Genomic DNA, 20,595 nt, shown 5'->3' with positions numbered 1-20,595 from the left:
TGGGCGTCACGTCATCAGTTAACGGGATATTTAACAACCAGACTAAATGATGTATGAGACTATCCTAAAATTAATACTTCAAGTATGACTCTGGGACAAAAAAAAATTCATGTATCAAATGTTGAAAACCACAAAATTTAAAAGTAGTAAACTGAGATTTATCCTATATATATTTATAAAGAGAGAAAATGGGCATAAGGAGAGAAGAGAGCGAAAGGGGTGGGGCCAAGTGGAAGATGAAAGATGAGAGAGAGAAGAGAAGTGGACGAAATGAGGAAGAGAGAGGGGAGAGAGAAAGAAAGAGGGGAAGAGGGGGGGGGGAGAGTGGAAAAGAAAGAGAGAAGAGAAGTGGACGAAAGGAGGAAGAGAGAGGGGAGAGAGAAAGAAAGAGGGGAAGACGCGGGGGGGGGGGGGGGGAGTGGAAAAGAAAGGAGGGAAAGAGAAAAATGGTCGTTGGGCCAATTTGTTGAGTTGGTTAATCTTGAATTTTATTCTAACTGTTAAAGAAAGTCAAAAACATTTACCCACTGCCATCGAAAACAAAGGGCCATACCCATCCAGCTACATATTTCTATTCTATCATTGTAATATAGACAAAGAAACTCAAACTATTAACAAACAAAAAAGTTTATAGACAGTTGTGCCAAGAGCACCAATTGCACACTCCTCCCACAGAAGAAGGATGTGGCTTTTTCCCATTTTCGTACCTAGATAGTCCACCTCCGCTTCTCTGTTGGCGGATCCCTCTCCCTCACCCTTGCTGACTGCAAAAGAATCAGATTTAACATATTAAAAAGTTAGCTAAGCAATAGGAGCAAGTTGTATTAGTTGTTAAACATTCTGCTAATCAGTTTTGTACTTGTTAGTGGTTGATAGCTTTCCATTGTTTGTCATTGGAGAGCAAAGATTTCCTTTCCCAATTGTATAAAAGTACCAAATGTAAACTAATCATTTTCAAACAAATACTACTCTTCTTATTACATATTAGCTTTTGCCGCCTTCAAAAGAATCAATAAGAATTTAACAAATTAGGAAGTAACTTTATACCCACAACTTTGTCCGTAATCATGTTGAATTGAGAAAGGCAATTCGGCTGCCCTCTTTGCAATGATGGGTGATTGAACTTGCATTTGATCCCCTATAGTTGGCATTAAAAATAAAATACAAAAATTAGCAATCAATTATTAACTACGTTGAGAAAAATCAAAGAACAATGAAGAATTGAGAAAGATGAACAATTTGAAGACTAGTAGAAACTATAAATCAATATCGTTATACATACATCACCATATTACTGATTATATGATTACCAACATGAACTGTGCTTAACAAGACTGCGAACGCCCATGAACTTTATACTTACAACTTGAAAACTAACAGACATAAATCACCATATTACTGATAATATCCACCCATGAACTGTGCTTAACAAGGCTACGAACACCCATGGACAGATGACTATGAAGAATTTGCACCATCGCCATCGTTTCAACTCTTGACCAAGGTTAATCGACAAGTGACCAAATGAGAGTGACTGTTGGATCTATCCGCTTGTGAATAAATCTGAAGTTTTTGGAATTTTTGTTCAGTTCTATGCATATATTTCCAATTAAGTAGAAAAAAAATATAAAAATCTGATTAAATTTAGAACCAACCCCTTATCTAAACACAACAAAGAAAAAAGAAAAAAGAAAGAAGAAAAAAGGGGGTCATGAGAAAGAAACCCAACAAAGGCAAAGCTCCAAGAATCACGGGAAAACCCAACCCTATCAAAGAAAGCAACTTTTGTTCCAACTTATTAACTTAGACTTCCCTGGATCTGAGGCAACCTATCTCTGCCTCTTGAAATTCAACTCTCTCTCTCTCTCTCTCTCTCTCTCTATCTCTCTCTCTACAAATAATTATGACCATTTGCTAAGCAGGACAAGCAAGAAGGTAAAAGAAGAAGAATGACTACCCAATTTGTCAACTGTATAGTCTTTCCCTCCCTCCCTCCTTCCCCCCCCCCCCCCCCCCCCTCTCCCCCTTCTCACTCTCTCCCTAAACTTCTTTTAAACAGCTGAAATCCATGAAAAGGATCAAAGAAATCAAGAAAACAAGATATGGGCCAATTAAAAAACCCAGCTCAAACATGACTGCCTTTTACAATATGGTGGTGGTGAGTTCATTAGTAAGTGTTCAAGACTTTCTTGCATCTAAAGGCATTCAACACATATACACTCCACAGCAAAATGAGATGGCTTGATTGAAACAGCCATTACTCTTCTTTCTGCAGCCTCATTGCCTCAGAAATTTCTAATTGAATCTAAAAGAGGCTTTGTACCCAAGAATTCAACATAAAAACACACCCAACAACTAATCTAGCCATCAATTACTCAAAAGAACAACAGAAAGCTTACGTAGTGGCAAAATCAAGCTGGCCATTTCTTATGCCTGAAAAACAGTGCGCCCATGAGTAGATCGAACCCCTTATAATCTTTTATTTCGAACGACAAATTGTCCTCCTTCCAAGAGAGGACTTCTCTGGTACGAGGATCTGTTATGGATTGGGCGAGCATGACATACAGCTTGTAGATAAAAGTTGAACTTCCCATCGGAATCCCCCAAGTTGCAGGCGATTTGTCGATCTTAATCTGGCCAAATCCACCATTTGAACAGGGATTTCAGTATCATGGGTGTTCAGCGAGCAGTTGATCGAGATTTCAGTGTCATGGGTGTTCAGCGAGCAGTTGATCACACCTTCCATTGAATTGGATGTGAATTAGGGAAAATTCGGATGTGAATTGGGGGAAATTTGGAGAAGGAAAGTGTTCGGGTTTAGGCCGTCGCTTGGAAAATGGGAAATGTGAAGTTGCAACTCGACTGTGAGACTTTCGGCATTTTACGCCGTCATTTACCTTGAGTGGATTGTATTTTTGGTTCCTAATACAATCCAATCGAGGCAAACAACGGCGTAAAATGCCGAAAGTCTCACAGTCGAGTTGCGACTTCACATTTCCCATTTTCCAAGCGACGGTCTAAACCCGAACACTTTTCTTCTCCAAATTTCCCCCAATTCACATCCGAATTTTCCCTAATTCACATCCAATTCAATGGAAGGTGAGATCAACTGCTCGCTGAACACCCATGACATTGAAATCCCGATCAATTGCTCGCTGAACACCCATGACACTGAAATCCCTGTTCAAATGGTGGATTTGGCCAGATTCAAGATCGATGAATCGCCTGCAACTTGGGGGATTCCGATGGGAAGTTCAACTTTTGGTGGGCTTAAAATGGGTGGAACACGTTGTTCCACGGGACGAGTTTTGGGTGAATTTTCGTTCCGCCTCACCCCCTGGAACGACTCGTTCCACATCCGTGGAACACAAAATTATAACATCTTCGTCTCATTCTTCTTCCTCCTTGTTTCCATCCGAGGACATCTTTGCTCCCTCTCCGTTCCGTCCTGTCCTATCCCGTCCCGTCCCGTCTCATTCCGTTTCATCCCGTTCCGTCTGCATACCAAACGATACCAAAAGCCCCCTCTCCATGTTTTGGGTTGAATTTTGAAATAGTCACGCGGGTTTAAATTTCCACATTGCTTTATAAAGTTTTGAAAGTATATCTATTTACACATTTATTTATTGAATTATTCGAATCTTTATTTAATTTATGTTACATTAGGCATAATTTCGTATTTCAGTTTGACATTATCTATTCTAAAATTGAGGAAGGATTTGACTGTAGCTTAGCTACAGTCAATTGGTTGCCACTCGATTTCAAGCTATTTACCACAATACCAGCCAAATGGCGCTGGTAGGGAGGGTAATTATCAAAAGTTGGGAGGGTAATTTTGACTCTGACCAGATTTGCATTATTTTTTTTATTATCTTGCTTTTTAGTTCGATACGAAACCAAACATTTAACTAAATTAGTCCAACTTACTCTATTCTAAGCTAGTCCAGCTTAATCCCTAAAGTTAGTCCAATCCAAAATAATTTAGTGCAACAAATGCACCCTTAGCCCTCTCGTGAAATTGATTCTCACGGACACAGTCAAAGAAAAAACAAATCATTGATTTTGAACAAATTGATTAATTGCATAAAATTTCAATTGTGTTTTGGACATGTGAAATGAAACATACAGATTCTCCGCTCTGGTTAGAAGATATGATTACGAGATAGAAGGTTGCGGCCAAAGAGGTAAAGAAATATATAGGAAGACTTGGAAATAGACTATAAGAAAAGATTTGAAGCCCTTGGAGCTAACAGAAGACATCATGCAATAAAGCGGAATGAGTTATTGAAATTGAAGCAAAGAAAATAAAATAAAGCATAATGAGTTAACAAGACGACGGCTTTGAGAGATGAACAAATACAATGTAGAAATCTCTACATTCATGCCAATGCCACCCCCTATTCCGCCTGCCAATTTCCTACCCATCTCCAGCTTCACTTGTTTGAGTCCACAGCGTAGCAAACTTCACCATCGAACCAACCAAACAAGAAGGAAACATAAGCTTTCAAACGGCCGGGAAGAATTTGAAAAAATTTACTTTGACACCTCTGCGCTATTTGGATATTGCACCTTGCGCTAGTCGAGGGACTGGAGTCGGCCACCATGGGATAACAATCGGGAAGAATCTGAAACAATTAAATTTTCTGTTTCCAACAATCTTTGACACCTCTCCGGTTACAATGTTGCACCTGATAGTATCTTTTATCCGACCATGGAGCTTCTTCGTATCTACTATCATATACAAGGTATCCTCGTTATTTTGGTCAAAAAATACCCCCTCAATCTCTGTCCATGGACCTATCACAACCTTTGTTTCATCCACCAAATAAACCCTCTTCTTAAGTTTCACAAACAAACTCTTTGATCCTCCATGGATACTCACCCTCGGATCATCATCTTCTTCTTCTTCTTCCTTCAACTCACAAATAGACAGATAGCCGGAAACATAGTCATAGTTGCACATCCGCACACCCCCATCATACGCTGCTATGCACCTCATTGGAAGAGCGTCCCACTCATTCCTGATACGGTGTCTATAACAGGTAGATAAAGTAGCACTAGCACTCTTGTCGATCATGAACGGATCCAACTGAATAAGAATGACATCATCATCGCCCATCCAATACAGCATTAGTTTGGAAGCAACGCCAGTACAGACACTCATCATTTCCAAAGTAAAGTTGTACGCGGATGTTACAGTTCTCTCGGATCTTACAGTTGTCTCCTTCCATTCACCAGTCTCAGAAGAGAAGATCTGCACTTTGAATGTGCAGAAATCTCTCATGTCGATGAGTTTGAAGTTGCTGAAATCTATTATGTCCTTGTCCTCGTCATCGGCATCATCAGGATCCATTAATCTCACAACCCTGCACCTATAATTCGCATTAAGCTGGATCATATCTCCTGGCTGATAATCTTCCTTGTTGTTATAGTAGGGAAGATCACAGATGAATCCCACTAGTACAAACTTGCACACTTGTGGTGGGGGAGGAAGAGGAACCCACTGGATTGTATATGGATTGCAAAGGTAGTAATTGCGCTGGTTAAACTCGCTTGTGCAGCACAGAACTAAGTCATTATATGTACCTACCACAACTGGCTCTTGTTTCAAACCATGGAAACTCACAAGTCTTTGGAAAAGCTGATTCAACGGTTGAGAGGACGGCGACATCTTCTAAGGAATTCCTCCCCTTTTGTATTTATTGCAGTAGTTATTGGCTTTTGGTTACGATCCCTTTGGAGGTATAGAAAACGGCCCATAAAATGAGTATCCGAAATGAGAGTGCACCAACGCTTGGAAACGCACTTGCATTGTGAAACGGACTTATAGGAAGGAAGTCGACAAAAGATTTCAACCAATAAAGAGTCCGCTAGATCATCAATATTGCTGTTCATGAATTTTGATGATGGCCACTGCTCTAGGGGATGACTGGCTTATTCTACTGCGGCCACTCTTCGCACCAATAGTACTGTTATGGCCTCTCATGGCAGGATGCATAATTAAAGTCAGGCTGTCAGCTTCTGAGGGTATTCTATACCCGAAACTGCACAAGATATACAAAAATTAGGACTGACATAAACACCTTTTCGTTCAAGACCAGGAAACCGCTGATTTTGACACTCAAGCGGTGATAAAGATGATCAAAGGGCAAAAGCAAGAGGCTTCAATGATTTCAACTGCACCCCAGAAACGAAACATGTTAGTAATAAGCAAGAACAATCCAACTAAATAAAATACGGTTTTGGGCTTGCTGAAGCATGTCAAGGGTAAATAATACACAAATTTCTAATCCAATTAATCCACAGAAGAAACAAGGGATTCTGCCAATCAATTGATTCAATTACATCAGGTGAACACAGAATCTGACTGACAAGCAAACAAATTTGAGCATATAAATACTCCAAAAACTCTCAGACAAATCAAAGTTGAGTGCTTTTAAATTAATTTAATTCTTCCTAATTACCCATGGCCTAAAGCACTCTCTGAGATAGATAGAGAGAGAGAGGGAGAAAGAGAGAGCTGAATCTGACTGCCAATCACCCGCCTCAGCCGCACAGAGAAAGTGAAAATTGAGGGAGGGAGAGACAGAAGTGAGCGGAACCCCGAACCGAACCCAACAGTTGCATCCTCGTCGTTTAAGTACTTCCAAATATCAATCACACAAAGCGTTATTGAACTTTACCGGGATGCCATATTTTACCACTAATACCCACGTGGCGTGCATGGCCCATTCCAAATTACACATTTTCTGACCAAACTTGTATTTTGAACCCAAACATACTTATAAATAATTTTAAATCGATTATTAGTAATTCAAAGTATGCATGCATATTGCTTACGTAACAACCGTTTATATGTATATATTAAAAAAAAACGACATATTTATTCTAGTTTCGTGAGAATTACTTACTCATATTCATGATTGCAAAGAAAGAATATCATCAAAATCAATGTTAATATAAATACCTTATATTCACGAGTACTCCAATTCTATATCGGGTAAAAAACACTTTTATATATATATAGGCTTGGCAAACGGGTCGTGTCAGTCGTGTTCGTGTCGTTTTCGTGTAACATCTGTTATCTTAACGGATCGTGTCGTGTCATACCTGTTATCTTAACGGGTCCTTAATAGGTTTGGTCACTTTACCCAACCCGACCCGTTATGACCCATTATGACCTGTTAAGAAAAATATTTTTTTTTCTTAAATTTGCACTTACCACACATTGTCACATAAATAATACTTCAAAACATTAAAACACATTTGTCGTTTAAGGACTACATCTACACTCGAAAATAAAAGTCTCATAAAAAATACATCCATACACTACTAATCTATTACAAATATTAAATGTGCAAGGATATGACAAATGAAAGCGTTTTTGTTTTCAAGGATGTGAAGCATTTCTCAAAAGTTTAAACTTTGCCAATGGAACTCAAAACTTAATGAAAGTGACCCACTAGAGTGTTTATTCGTACTTTCATTAAGTATAACATAAGATTTTGTGGTATCCACTAGTGTAAATATTTTAAATTGAAGATCGAATTCATTCATTGTATTCATATAGGGTCAAGGAGTGTAGTTATAAAAAATCATCAAAATCGGAGTTAAAATAATCGTTAAATTGTGATTTTTCGTTTATAACCGTCGAAAAGTTTTGTCATGTTACTTAATCTTTAAATATTTGTTTTTTGCAATTTTTTGGCGTACAAACAAGTATGACGGCTAGATCGTTGAAACTAGTTTCGTAGAATGCGTATCTCATCAAAACAATAGATTCATTAACACTTAAGAGTTTATTCTTACTTTCATTAAGTATAACATAAGATTTTGTGGTATCCACTAGTGTAAATATTTTAAATTGAAGATCGAATTCATTCATTGTATTCATATAGGGTCAAGGAGTGTAGCTGTAAAAAATCATCAAAATCGGAGTTAAAATAACCGTTAAATCGTGATTTTTCATTTATAACCATCGAAAAGTTTTGTCTCGTTACTTGATCTCTGAATGTTATTTTTTTGCAATTTTTGGCATATGCGATCTCAAAGTATATACAAACATGTTTGACGGTTGGATCGTCGAAACTAGTTTCGTAGAATGTGTATCCCATCAAAACAATATATTCACTAACACTTAAAGATTTTATTCATACTTTCATCAAGTATAACATAAGATTTTGTGGTATCCACTAGTGTAAATATTTTAAATTGAAGATTGAATTCATTCACTGTATTTATATAGGGTCAAGGAGTGTAGCTGTAAAAAATCATCAAAATCGGAGTTAAAATAACAGTTAAATCGTGATTTTTCGTTTATAACCGTCGAAAAGTTTTGTCTCGTTACTTGATCTCTGAATGTTTGTTTTTTTCAATTTTTGGCATATGCGATCTCGAAGCATATACAAACAAGTTTGACGGTTGGATCGTTGAAACTAGTTTCGCAAAATGCGTATCTCATCAAAACAATATATTCACTAACACTAAAGAGTTTATTAATATTTTCATTAAGTATAACATAAGATTTTGTGGTATCCACTAGTGTAAATATTTTAAATTGAAGATCGAATTCATTCATTGTATTCATATAGGGTCAAGGAGTGTAGCTGTAACAAATTATCAAAATCAGAGTTAAAATAACCATTAAATTGTGATTTTTCTTTTTTAACCGTCGAAAAGTTTTGTCGCGTTACTTGATCTCTGAATGTTTATTTTTTGCAATTTTTGGCATATACAATCTCGAAGTATATACAAATATGTTTGACGGTTGGATCGTCGAAACTAGTTTCGTAGAATGCGTATCCCATCAAAACAATAGATTCACTAACATTTAAAGATTTTATTCATACTTTCATCAAGTATAACATAAGATTTTGTGGTATCCACTAGTGTAAATATTTTAAATTGAAGATCGAATTCATTCATTGTATTCATATAGGGTCAAGGAGTGTAGTTGTAAAAAATCATCAAAATCGAAGTTAAAATAACCGTTAAATTGTGATTTTTCGTTTATAACCGTCGAAAAGTTTTGTCGTGTTACTTAATCTTTAAATGTTTGTTTTTTGCAATTTTTTGGCGTACAAACAAGTATGACGGTTAGATCGTTGAAACTAGTTTCGTAGAATGCGTATCTCATCAAAACAATAGATTCATTAACACTTAAGAGTTTATTCTTACTTTCATTAAGTATAACATAAGATTTTGTGGTATCCACTAGTGTAAATATTTTAAATTGAAGATCGAATTCATTCATTGTATTCATATAGGGTCAAGGAGTGTAGCTGTAAAAAATCATCAAAATCGGAGTTAAAATAATCGTTAAATCGTGATTTTTCATTTATAACTGTCGAAACGTTTTGTCTCGTTACTTGATCTCTGAATGTTTGTTTTTTGTAATTTTTGGCATATGCGATCTCGAAGTATATACAAACATGTTTGACGGTTGGATCGTCGAAACTAGTTTCGTAGAATGCATATCCCATCAAAACAATAGATTCACTAACACTTTAAAGATTTTATTCATACTTTCATCAAGTATAACATAAGATTTTGTGGTATCCACTGGTGTAAATATTTTAAATTGAAGATCGAATTAATTCACTATATTTATATAGGGTCAAGGAGTGTAGCTGTAAAAAATCATCAAAATCGGAGTTAAAATAACCGTTAAATCGTGATTTTTCGTTTATAACCGTCGAAATTTTTTGTCTCGTTACTTGATCTCTGAATGTTTGTTTTTTTCAATTTTTGGCATATGCGATCTCGAAGTATATACAAAAAAGTTTGACGGTTGGATCGTTGAAACTAGTTTCGCAAAATGCGTATCTCATCAAAACAATATATTCACTAACACTAAAGAGTTTATTAATATTTTCATTAAGTATAACATAAGATTTTGTAGTATCCACTAGTGTAAATATTTTAAATTGAAGATCGAATTCATTCATTGTATTCATATAGGGTCAAGGAGTGTAGCTGTAAAAAATTATCAAAATCGGAGTTAAAATAACCATTAAATTGTAATTTTTCTTTTTTAACTGTCGAAAAGTTTTGTCGCGTTACTTGATCTCTGAATGTTTATTTTTTGCAATTTTTGGCATATACAATCTCGAAGTATATACAAACATGTTTGACGGTTGGATCGTCGAAACTAGTTTCATAGAATGCGTATCCCATCAAAACAATAGATTCATTAACATTTAAAGATTTTATTCATACTTTCATCAAGTATAACATAAGATTTTGTGGTATCCACTAGTGTAAATATTTTAAATTGAAGATCGAATTCATTCATTGTATTCATATAGGGTCAAGGAGTGTATCTGTAAAAATTTATCAAAATCGAAGTTAAAATAACCGTTAAGTCGTGATTTTTCGTTTATAACCATTGAAAGGTTTTGTCTCGTTACTTGATCTCTGAATGTTTGTTTTTTGCAATTTTTGGCATATACAATCTCGAAGTATATACAAACATGTTTGACGATTAGATCGTCGAAACTAGTTTCGTAGAATATGTATCCCATCAAAACAATAGATTCACTAACATTTAAAGATTTTATTCATACTTTCATCAAGTATAACATCTCCACTAGTGTAAATATTTTAAATTGAAGATCAAATTCATTCATTGTATTTATATAGGATGAAGGAGTGTAGCTGTAAAAAATCATCAAAATCGGAGTTAAAAATAACCGTTAAATCGTGATTTTTCGTTTATAACCGTCGAAAAGTTTTGTCCCGTTACATGATCTCTGAATGTTTGTTTTTTGTAATTTTTGGCATATGTGATCTCAAAGCATATACAAACAAGTTTGACGGTTGGATCGTCGAAACTAGTTTCGTAGAATGTGTATCCCATCAAAACAATAGATTCACTAACATTTAAAGATTTTATTTATACTTTCATCAAGTATAACATAAGATTTTGTGGTATCCACTAGTGTAAATATTTTAAATTGAAGATCGAATTCATTCATTGTATTTATATAGGGTCAAGGAGTGTAGCTGTAAAAAATCATCAAAATCGGAGTTAAAATAACCGTTAAATCGTGATTTTTTGTTTATAACCGTCGAAAAGTTTTGTACCGTTACTTGATCTCTGAATGTTTGTTTTTTGCAATTTTTGGCATATGCGATCTCAAAGCATATATAAACAAGTTTGACGGTTGGATCATTGAAACTAGTTTCGCAAAATGCGTATCTCATCAAAACAATATATTCACTAACACTTAAGAGTTTATTAATATTTTCATTAAGTATAACATAATATTTTGTGGTATCCACTAGTGTAAATATTTTAAATTGAAGATCAAATTCATTCATTGTATTTATATAGGGTCAAGGAGTGTAGCTGTAATAAATCATCAAAATTGGAGTTAAAATAACTCTTAAATCGTGATTTTTCATTTATAACCGTTGAAAAGTTTTATCCCGTTACTTGATCCCTGAATGTTTGTTTTTTGCAATTTTTGGCATATGCGATCTTGAAGCATATACAAAAAAGTTTGACGGTTGGATCGTTGAAACTAGTTTCGCAAAATGCGTATCTCATCAAAACAATATATTCACTAACACTTAAGAGTTTATTAATATTTTCATTAAGTATAACATAAGATTTTGTGGTATCCACTAGTGTAAATATTTTAAATTGAAGATCGAATTCATTCATTGTATTCATATAGGGTCAAGGAGTGTAGCTATAAAAAATTATCAAAATCGGAGTTAAAATAACCGTTAAATCATGATTTTTCGTTTATAACTGTCAAAAAGTTTTGTCTTGTTACTCTATCTTTGAATGTTTGTTTTTTGCAATTTTTTGCGTATGCGATCTCGAAGTATATACAAACATGTTTGACGGTTGGATCATTGAAACTAGTTTCGTAGAATGCGTATCCCATCAAAACAATAGATTCACTAACACTTAAGAGTTTATTCATACTTTCATCAAGTATAACATAAGATTTTGTGGTATCCACTAGTGTAAATATTTTAAATTGAAGATCGAATTCATTCATTGTATTCATATAGGGTCAAGGAGTGTAGCTGTAAAAAATCATCAAAATCGGAGTTAAAATAACCGTTAAATCGTGATTTTTCGTTTATAACCGTCGAAAAGTTTTGTCTCGTTACTTGATATGTGAATGTTTGTTTTTTGTAATTTTTTGCTGATGCGATCTCGAAGCATATACAAACAAGTTTGACGGTTGAATCATTGAAATTAATTTCGTATAATTCGTATCCCATGAAGTTCAATGGTGTGTGTGGTGTATATATATTTATTTATTTATTAAGTATATTTAAATCTATTTATTTTGTATGTATAATTATTATAGTTTTTAGGGGTATAAAATTTAATTGAAAATTTAATATATATATATATATATATTATAGTTAGTATTTTGGGGTATAATTATTATAGTATATATAATTATTATAATTATTATAGTTAATTTAATATATATATATAATTATTATAGTTTTTAGGGGTATAAAATTGTTAAATTAATATATATATATATAGTAATTATAGTATTTGTTTTAGGGTTATAAAATTATTAAATTAATATTCTGCTTATCGTGTATCGTGTTACCCACGTGTATACCCGAAACAACCCGTTATCTTAATAGGTGCTTATCGGGTTACCCGATAACGACCCGTTTCGTTATCGTGTCGATCCGAACACCTGTTAATTTCGTGTCGTGTCATGTCGGGTTATCGAGTCGTGTCAGGAATTGCCAGGCCTATATATATATATATATAATTATTAAAAGAAATTAAATCATACCCAAATTAGGTCTCCAACAAATAAAAAAACCAAATAGATTATTAAAAGAAAGATTCCTAATCAAACCAGAATTTGGTCTGTACAGAAAACGCCCCATTTGACCGACCAAATGAGTAAGGATTCGGTCTCAAAAAAGACTGTTATTATTATTATTGGTAAAATTTATCGCATTCTGTTTAACTTCTTGGAAGAAACTTTCTTTTAAAAACGTGACGTCTTGACTGTCTTCTAAACCCCTAATTTATATATCCCACAACCAAAATATTATCTCAAATAACAAATAAGTTTTAAGCAATTAGCAAAACTATAAATTAATATCGACCCATCATCAATCACTTTAGATTTTGTAAGTTTCAGATTGGGGATGGCGACGGGGCAAATCGTGTTTGGAGTGCCATCCCAATACCCGATCCGTTTATTTTCTCCAAATCTGAAACCGTAGAATCTCCAAACGAGTTGGAGCAAGTTAGGGTAGATTTAGAACCTAAAACTTGAGTTTTACTTCAATGGTTGGAGTAGATCTAATGAAGTGCTTGAGTTTATTATATAAAACTCATGGCACCCTTTGATAAATTATGTGTCTATTGGTCTTAAACCATCTGACACGTTTTAGCAAGGGATGGCACCAATTAAATACAAATGACATAATCTTTCTTTGAAAGCGATTAACATTATTTTTTATTTAATTATAAAAATTATATATTACAATATTTATATTATAGTATATAATTTCCGACAATCCCTCAAATAAATAAAAAAATTAGAAGAATTTGAGAGTACATGCGGACAAGAAATGTATCGGGAGAAGTGTCTTTTAGATTTGAACCTACCCTAGTGAATACTTGTCGAATTTACTTAGTGACAGAATGAATGTGGAAGATCTTGAACTGCTAAACCGAGACAATAAGCAACACACATCACTAATCCTAATATATAACGGTTTATACGGTTGTGTTCATTTTAATCCTGAACAAATCTCGAATTCATAAGAGCTTTAGAGAATTTAGCCATCTCATACCCATAGAAGCAAATTCTTCTTAGAATTAGATATTGTCACCTTTAGGTATTCTACATGGTATTAAGTAAATATCATTATATCTTAATGACATTTAAGTCACCCCCACAATTCTCTCATAATTGTGATTGCTGAAATGCATGAGATTAGTTGGACGACTGGGTGACCATCCCGAACAGAACCCAACGGTTGCATCATCGTCGTTTAAGTAAACTTGCAAATATCAATCACATGAAGCATTAATGAACTTTACCGGGATGCCATATTTTACCACTAATACCTACCAAACTCACGTGACGTGCATGGCTGATATTCCAAATTACTCATTTTCTGACCAAACTTGTATTTTGAACTCAAACATACTTATAAATAATTTTAAACCGATGAGTAGTGATTCAAAGTATGCATGCATATTGCATACATAACAACAGTCTATATATGTGTGTGTGTGCGTGTATATATATATTAAAAAAAAAGGACATATTTATTCTAGTTTCGTGAGAATTACTTACTCATATTCATGATTGCAAAGAAATAATATCATCAAAATCAATGTTAATATAAATACCTTATATTCACGAGTACTCCAATTCTATATCGCCTAAAAAAACCTATATATATAATTATTAAAAGAAATTAAATCCTACCCAAATTAGGTCCTCCAACAAATAAAAAAAAACCAAATGGATTATTAAAAGAAAGATTCCTAATCAAACCAGAATTTGGAGAAAACGCCCCATTTGACCGACCAAATGAGTAAGGATTCGGTCTCAAAAAGACTTTTATTATTATTATTATTATTTGGTAAAGTTTATCTCATTCTGTTCAACTTCTTGGAAGAAACTTTTTTTTGAAAACGTGACGTCTTCACTGACTAAACGCCTAATTTATATATCCCACAACCAAATATTATCTCAAATAACAAATAAGGTTTAAGCAATTAGCAAAACTATGAATTAATACCAACCCATCATCAATCACTTCAGATTTTTAAGTTTCAAATTGGGGATGGCAACGAGGCAAATCGTGTTTGGAGTGCCATCCCAATACCCGATCTGTTTATTTTCTCCGAATTTGAAACCGTAGAATCTCCAAACAGGTTTGAGCAAGTTAGGGTAAATTTAAAACCTAAAATTTGAGTTTTACTTTAATGGTTGGAGTAGGTCTTATAAAGTGCTTGAGTTTAAATAAAACTCATAGCACCCTTTGATAAATTGTGTCTATTGGTCTTAAACCATCTGACACGTTTTAGCAAGGGATGGCACCAATTAAATACAAATGACATAATCTTTCTTTGAAAGCGATTAACATTATTTTTTATTTAATTATAAAAATTATATATTACAATATTTATATTATAGTATATAATTATAAATAGTGCCCGCACGTTGCTGCGGGATTAGAAATTGTGTGAGAAAATATGTTTCAAAAGGATAAAAGAACGTAAAGCACAATATATACAGATATTTAAAGAATGATCAAGTTTGGTGCAGATTGGTTTGTAGACAAAATGAGAATAAAGGGATTAAAATAGAAATAGAGGAAGAGCTTTTAGGACATTAGTAAACAGAAAATCATCCTTAGATGCTTAAATAATAAAAATAAGTCAATAACCATTGTTCCTACCATCTAACGTCTCCAAATTGTCACCTATCTTTCCAATAACTTCCTATCTTTAAAAGAAAAATTGTCAACTATCTCCAAATTCACAAACCAAAAAAAACTATACTGTTTACTTTATCCAAACACTGAACTTTTAAAGATTCAATAAAGAACACTAATCTCCATTGGGACCAGAGAGTGCTCCACCATCACATGACTGAGTTTTATAAGATCCTCCATGTTCACGAAACATTCATAACTAAATTCATTAAGGGCTCAACACTCTACATTGGAATACAATGCAATACTGCAAATTAGAAAGAAAAAAACACAAAAAAATAGAGAAAATGATACAGTTATGCATCGTTGGCAGCATCCAAATTGACAATTGTAATTTTCCTCTGAGCCAAAAACAATGCAATCTCTGCAACAATCAGAGCTTTCCGCTGAGAACACAAAGAAACCTGCAACAATCAGCTCTGAACAAAATGCATATGGATCCATCGTTGGCAAAACTGCAGTGCGATCAAAATGTTTGCAACTTATTTTGTCAATTTTGATCTCTGATTATGTCCACTCATTTTCAAATAAATTGGCATCTAAGGTAATACTATGAAGCAGCTGATTGACTAATCACCAAGAACGTCAAAAGTTTTTTTTCACTCACATCCAAAGAAAAACCATCTACTTCCTAATTGGGGAAACACTTCAAAAACCTAAAGTAATAATGAATTCGAATTTGAATCAGAAGGAAGCCACAATTGTTTTAAAACTCCTAATAAATTTGATAACTAAGCTGACAGATTTTTTTCAAAGCCTTAAAATATGTAAGCAAAACTCTAAATACTCATCACTATTTACCAATAAAAAATTCTTTATAATTTCAACTCACTATTTAATTCAAAGATTGATTCAATGAGATACCGTAGTTTTAGTTAAGTATCACTTAGAATAATAATTCAATAAACCGACAACTAATGTTATTAGAGTAACTTACAAATTAATTATTTTTCTTCTCAATCAGCAGGTATACTAAGTGAAATGACCAATGAAAACTTTTGAATATTCTAGTGATCAGTGTTTGCAAGGTGAGGAGGCGCTTACTCAAAGCAACATGGAGATGCTGATCAAACACATCAGATATCTGATCTCCACCAAGTTGTCTGAAAAGAAAAGAAAAAACAGTGAAATGCTATTACACCAAATTCATATGAACATTTCCAAGTAAATTCACACATAATTAATTTTAAAATAAACAAAGAACATATTTCTTCTACAGAGTAATGTCACTCCTATTCCTAATGCAGATTTACAAAGACAATTAAACGAATTTAACAAATTGAATGAAACAATAAAGAATAACAAATGAGGATTTAAATATTTCCATGTGATCTGAAATAAGTGAAGAACCTCACATGATCCATCTGATCTTTCTTCTTTTTTCTTGAAATGCTTGGAGGCAGCTTTCACCACCTTATTACAAACTTATCAAATTTTGGATACTTTATGAATTTAAGATCTTTAGTCTTAGTATTTTTTATGAAATTGTAATGAATTTGCAAATTTATCAACTATATCTTACATTCATGGTTCCATATTCATAGCAAATTCCAAAAATTTAATTAGATTTAACCAATACAGTCCTAAACCCATTTAATCTGAAAAATATAAAGCTAATTCTGTACATTACAAAATCAAATCAAATCATATAATCTCAAACATTTTATTCATAACTTTTTTATTTTGTCTTTATACCGATCACCAACAGCCTTTATATATTTTTACTCAACCTCTGAAGGTGAATTTTTTTTCAAAAACCTGCAATCATGACAAAAAAAAAAATTTAATATCATACTCCATAACTGTATCCCCCCGTTGACTCGATCCTACTGGTTAACTCTATCTATTGCCTAATCTTTCCAACTCAGCCATAACCTTCAAATGAAAAATTTAGACGGAGTCTTAACTCGCTGAGAGAGATGCTTGAACTTTGAACGGAGAAGAAGCAGAGACTTTCACAGAGAGAGAATGGTCAAACATGACGGGCAGCGTCCGACAATGGTTGATAAAACCCTCTAGAATTCTTTCCTTTCTCTTTCTACACCCTCATCCTCTCTCTCTCTAAAATAATTCCTCTCTCTTGGTGCTTCGTTAAGGGGTTTTGTAGAAAAGCTTTTGGGGTTGCCATATTCGTGGACGGTTTTGGTCCAGAAGTTCTACTCTGACATTAATTTCCTGGGGTTTTGCTAAATCTGGTGCACAGAAAAATGGCAGTAAGTTCACAATTTTTGTGGGTTTTTTGTGCTTTATTTTTTTTTAATCAAGTTCTCTACACACCATTATCGCTCAGTCGATTCAAATCTTCAAGAAAAAAGGTGGGTTGCTAGATTCATACCTCTCTACCATCTTTAAGTGAATCCACAATGTAAAATATCTTAACAGTTCAAATTAAATCGAAAAAAAATTAAAAAAATTGAAAAAACTTGAGCATCGTACTTTCATACTCAGAAATAGAGAGAAAAAAGAATTGGGGGAAAAGTTGGGAAATTTACCAGAGGGATTTAGGTGGAGGCGCCGCGAGGAGGCGATGGGCAAGGCCGATTGAAGCTCAAAGGGCGGAGCTTCGACTCTCCGGCAGCGGCGAGATCTAGGGTTTTTCCACAGAGACAGAGGGAAACCTAGATTGGGAAAATAGGGAGAGAAATAGACACCTTGATTCGAAGAGATATGGTGAAGCTCTAAATCGAGCAGCTTGCGCAGAGAAGAGTGAGGCGAAGAGGGAGACGGGGAGAGCCGGGGTCAATCAAAATAAGAAAAGATGATAATGGAGAGAGAGAACCGAAGCACCCAAAGAAATCGAAACCGGAGGATGAACGCGTGGCCTGGGAGGGCGAGGAAGTCATTTTACTGTAGAAAATATGGCAAAAAATTGGCTTAATAAACGAATTGAGGGGCATTTTGGTCCGCACACTGCCCTAGAACAGTAATCAGATGTTTGGGTTTTAGTATATATAGAATTTCCGACAATCCCTCACATAAATAAAAAATTAGAAGAATTTGAGAGTACATGCGGACAAGAAATGTATTGGGAGAAGTGTTTTTTAGATTTGAACCTACCCTAGTGAATACTTGTCGAATTTACTTGGTGACGCAATGGATGTGGAAGATCTTGAAATGCTCACCGTAATAGTAAATCGAGACAATAAGCAACCCACATCACTAATCCTAATAAATAACGGTTTATACGGTTGTGTTCATTTTAATCCTGAACAAATCTCGAATTCATGAGAGGTTTAGAGAATTTAGTCATCTCATACTCATAGAAGCAAATTCTTCTTAGAATTAGATATTGTCATCTTTAGGTATTCTACCTGTTGTTAAGTAAATACTATTATATCTTAATGACATTTACGTCACCCTCACAATTCTCTCATAATTGTGATTGCTGAAATGCATGAAATTGGTTAAACATATGAAGCTATTCTATCTTCCTAGGCCTTAAAGCCTCACTAATCTTTTAAGATAAGCATGAAATCTTTCTTGCCATGACCAACCATGATCTAACAAACTCATTGGTTGCCATGACAAATTTTGAATGCACATCTTTAGGCCGGCATGCAAGTGTATCTACAGTTTTTATGACGTTGAAATTCTGAATAGTTGCAACTTGCATTAATAATCCGTAGTTCTGATTTTTGTACGACTTGTGACGATTTTTTCAACATACATTAGTAAAATAAAGGCAAGAAACACGTGGCAAATTAGTAAGGAATAAGAAGTAGAATTATTTTAATTCCAGAGTTCCATGCGTTTACTAAAAAAGGGACTAGATGATCTAATTTATTTTCTTCAATTCTCCTACTTCGATTCCTTCCTTTTTTTTTCCATTTTTTGTCGAGTAAATATGCCCTTACACTATAGTAAGGGGGAGGGATGTCTCGAATCTAGGATGCAAAGGTAAAAACCTAATACCGCATCCACTAAGATATTGAACCATATACAAATCTCAAGATTTCGATATCTAAATATTTTCAATAATATAGCGAAATTAAGTTAAGATTCATAACTATCCGAACATATAGGGAAATTAACATTGTAATTGGCTAACAGCAAGTGCACGGTAAAAGATTACCAACAAGGTAATAGCAGTGACATGCTAAGAAAACTCTACTGGTTAGAATATCCAAAGGACTAACACTAGGATACGCACCACACAATCAAATTGAAATTATTAATAAACATAAAAGTAAGTCGTCCAAGAGCACCAATTGCACACTCCTCCCACAGAATACAGGATCGAATCAGACCATCTCATCTCCACCTTGCTTAAATCTCAACAGAAGAATCACTGCAACACTGCAAAATTCAAATCAGTTAATAGTAGAAAAATCTTCGCGGTAATATTTCGATATTAAACAACAAGAATCTAATGACAAGAAATTAATACATCAATGTAAGAAATTACCATTAGAAAACCAATAGAACTAACATTCAAAAAAGTTGAAAATTTGGAAGCAAGTAATGAGCTCATGTTTTTGAAATTGGGATCCAAATAGCTCAAAGCTCTTGTTGAAACTGAAACAGAACAAGCTTGCAAAAAAGCATTTTTTACTGTCTTTAGCACTCCATACATGCAAACTCGGAATAAACAATATGCAACCAACCATGGAACATATTCTTAAACAAACAACTTAGAAAACTTCACAATCAATCAATCAATCAATCAAGTTTCAACCTAGATTGTCGCGAGTCTTTTAGTTTCACTCTAGCTAGCCGGTTCATTTTCTTGTTGGGCTTGGGGATTTTCAATTCGCCTCGAATACTTGAGTTGTTTGAGCAAATCAGGACGCCCCTTTTGCAAATGCCAGTTCACGAATTCAGAATGAATGCCCTGTAATTAGTGAGCAACTATTGATGTGTATATATAATCATAGAAATTAAAACCTACATAAAGTAATAATTCAAAATATCAAAAATAAAAAATAAAACTATTAATCAGAAGGTTACTTACAAGGCAAGTGAACTGGGACATCCATCTCCCATTCTTGAAATACTTGTTCATCATAGTACTGAAACCCTCGAAATCATGAATCACAAAGTTAGATTCATCTTCCCAAGAGATTATTGCCGTCACATTGGCATCGATGGTTGACTCCATTATAGTGAAGTATAACTTACGGACAAATGGCGGAG

The 20,595-nt window shown here is 34.2% G+C and overlaps 1 protein-coding gene and 1 long non-coding RNA gene across 12 annotated transcripts; both read right to left on the bottom strand.

The window, feature by feature from the left end:
• Window positions 1-500: 500 nt before the first annotated feature.
• Window positions 501-2,852, bottom strand: LOC108173223 (uncharacterized). The gene is made up of 3 exons (XR_011580181.1): window positions 2,400-2,852; window positions 1,048-1,138; window positions 501-764 (listed from the first exon to the last, which is right to left on the bottom strand). It is a non-coding gene; the product is annotated as an uncharacterized lncRNA (long non-coding RNA).
• Window positions 2,853-4,247: 1,395 nt separating this feature from the next.
• Window positions 4,248-18,389, bottom strand: LOC103433802 (uncharacterized). 11 transcript variants are annotated; one of them, XM_070820740.1, is made up of 6 exons: window positions 17,955-18,267; window positions 16,507-16,565; window positions 15,757-15,866; window positions 12,742-15,661; window positions 6,465-7,010; window positions 4,248-6,177 (listed from the first exon to the last, which is right to left on the bottom strand). In XM_070820740.1, the coding sequence occupies exon 6, from the start codon at window positions 5,669-5,671 to the stop codon at window positions 4,553-4,555; it is 1,119 nt and encodes a 372-aa protein (XP_070676841.1). In that variant the 5' UTR covers window positions 5,672-6,177; window positions 6,465-7,010; window positions 12,742-15,661; window positions 15,757-15,866; window positions 16,507-16,565; window positions 17,955-18,267; the 3' UTR covers window positions 4,248-4,552. The 11 variants fall into 11 exon arrangements, 4 of the variants coding, with proteins under 4 accessions (XP_070676841.1, XP_070676843.1, XP_070676842.1 ...); XR_011580179.1 differs by lacking the exons at window positions 4,248-6,177; window positions 6,465-7,010 and having other exon boundaries at window positions 15,532-15,661; window positions 16,400-16,565; window positions 17,955-18,281; XR_011580178.1 differs by lacking the exons at window positions 4,248-6,177; window positions 6,465-7,010 and having other exon boundaries at window positions 15,532-15,661; window positions 15,757-15,848; window positions 16,400-16,565; window positions 17,955-18,280.
• Window positions 18,390-20,595: the final 2,206 nt, after the last annotated feature.

This window comes from Malus domestica, chromosome 04 (assembly GCF_042453785.1).
Source record: "Malus domestica chromosome 04, GDT2T_hap1".
NCBI lineage: Eukaryota > Viridiplantae > Streptophyta > Magnoliopsida > Rosales > Rosaceae > Malus > Malus domestica.
The sequence above is the reverse complement of the archived record's forward strand: the minus strand, read 5'-3'. Positions and strand labels throughout refer to the sequence as shown.